Source organism: Merops nubicus, unplaced genomic scaffold (genome assembly GCF_000691845.1).
Source record: "Merops nubicus isolate BGI_N331 unplaced genomic scaffold, ASM69184v1 scaffold38404, whole genome shotgun sequence".
Classification (NCBI taxonomy): Eukaryota; Metazoa; Chordata; class Aves; order Coraciiformes; family Meropidae; genus Merops; species Merops nubicus.
Genome location: NW_008602923.1, coordinates 1,148 through 2,348, shown reverse-complemented (window position 1 = coordinate 2,348; position 1,201 = coordinate 1,148). Strand labels below are relative to the sequence as shown.

Below are 1,201 nucleotides of genomic sequence, written 5' to 3'. Positions count from 1 at the left end.
CAGTAGTCAAAGGGGGTGCGGGGGTCCATGGTGTAGCACCAGGGGCCGTGGCTGTCGTTATCGGGGTTGCGGCAGTAGTTCTTCTCCAGGTCTGCCTCGGGGTGGGTGATGGGCGAGATCCTGCCGGAAGGAAGTCACCATCTTCAGCCCCACCTCTGCCCTCATACCCACTTCCATCTCCTTCCCAACCCCATCCTGTCCCCATCCTCATCTCCACCTCCATCCCCATCCTCACCAGCATATCTGTCCCCAACCACATCTCCAGCTTCCTCTCCATCCCAACCCTGTCATCATCTCCAACCCAGCTCTAACCTCATCCCTACCTTCATCTCCATCCCCAACTTCATCCCCAACTTCATCCCCATCTTGGTCCCCATCCCCGTGCCCACACACAGCTCCTTCGCACACTCACTGCGGCACGTGGGGGGCCTGGGCAGCCCAGGGCTGGCAGGTGATGCCCTTGCGCGTCTTGCTGACGTGGCCACGGTAGTGCTCGCCGTGGCCGTGGTAGCACTCTGGGAACAGGTAGGGAGGGCTGGCATCCCCGGCAGGCACCCCGGGGGCGGGTGCCCGGGGGCAGCTCACCTTGGGCACTCAGCTCATCAGGGCAGCGGCGGATGTGGAAGCAGAATGCAACACGGACGGTGGGGCGGGCGGTGAAGCACCACGGGGCCTCCGAGCCGTCGGGGTTGCGACAGTAATTCTCTTGCAGGTCCCTGGCAGAGTGGCCGTGTGGGTGCCCCTCCCTCCCAACCAGCACCCATGGGTGCTGCCCACTGCCACGCTCCCTTGGTGCATCCCCCCAACCCCTTTACTTGCACGGGTACTTCTCGGGCACAAAGTGGTGCTGGTGGGGGCTCTGGGCATCCCAGCGCTGGCAGGGGATCCCCGACACAGTGACGTTCACCCGTCCCCGGTAGCCTTCGCCCTTGCCCCTGAAGCAGCCGGTGGTGATGTTGTGGGGTCGTGGGCGTTTTTCTGCTTGCGTGGCCACAGTGGGGCCAAGAGGCAGGGTTAGGGTGGCACCGAAGATCCCCGGTCCTAGCTGCACGGTGTCGTTGGTGGGGACTTACTGCAGAGGCGGATGCGGCAGTATTCGCGCTCCCGCCCGGGGTCGGTGGTGTAGCACCAGGGCCGCTCGGAGCTGTCGGGGTTGCGGCAGTAGTTGTCATCCAGCCCCTTGTCGGGGGACCTGGGCAGG

General features: G+C 64.6%; 1 protein-coding gene across 1 annotated transcript in view; it reads right to left on the bottom strand.

Moving 5' to 3' along the window:
• MST1 (macrophage stimulating 1 (hepatocyte growth factor-like)) overlaps nt 1-1,201 on the bottom strand; it is a gene marked incomplete at both ends in the record, with an annotated part of 2,738 nt that overhangs the window by 526 nt on the left and 1,011 nt on the right. The window contains 5 exons of the mRNA XM_008938505.1: nt 1-120; nt 413-515; nt 586-716; nt 816-978; nt 1,074-1,192. Of these exons, the coding sequence (XP_008936753.1) occupies nt 1-120; nt 413-515; nt 586-716; nt 816-978; nt 1,074-1,192 (636 nt within the window). The remainder of the gene's footprint in view (nt 121-412; nt 516-585; nt 717-815; nt 979-1,073; nt 1,193-1,201) is intronic.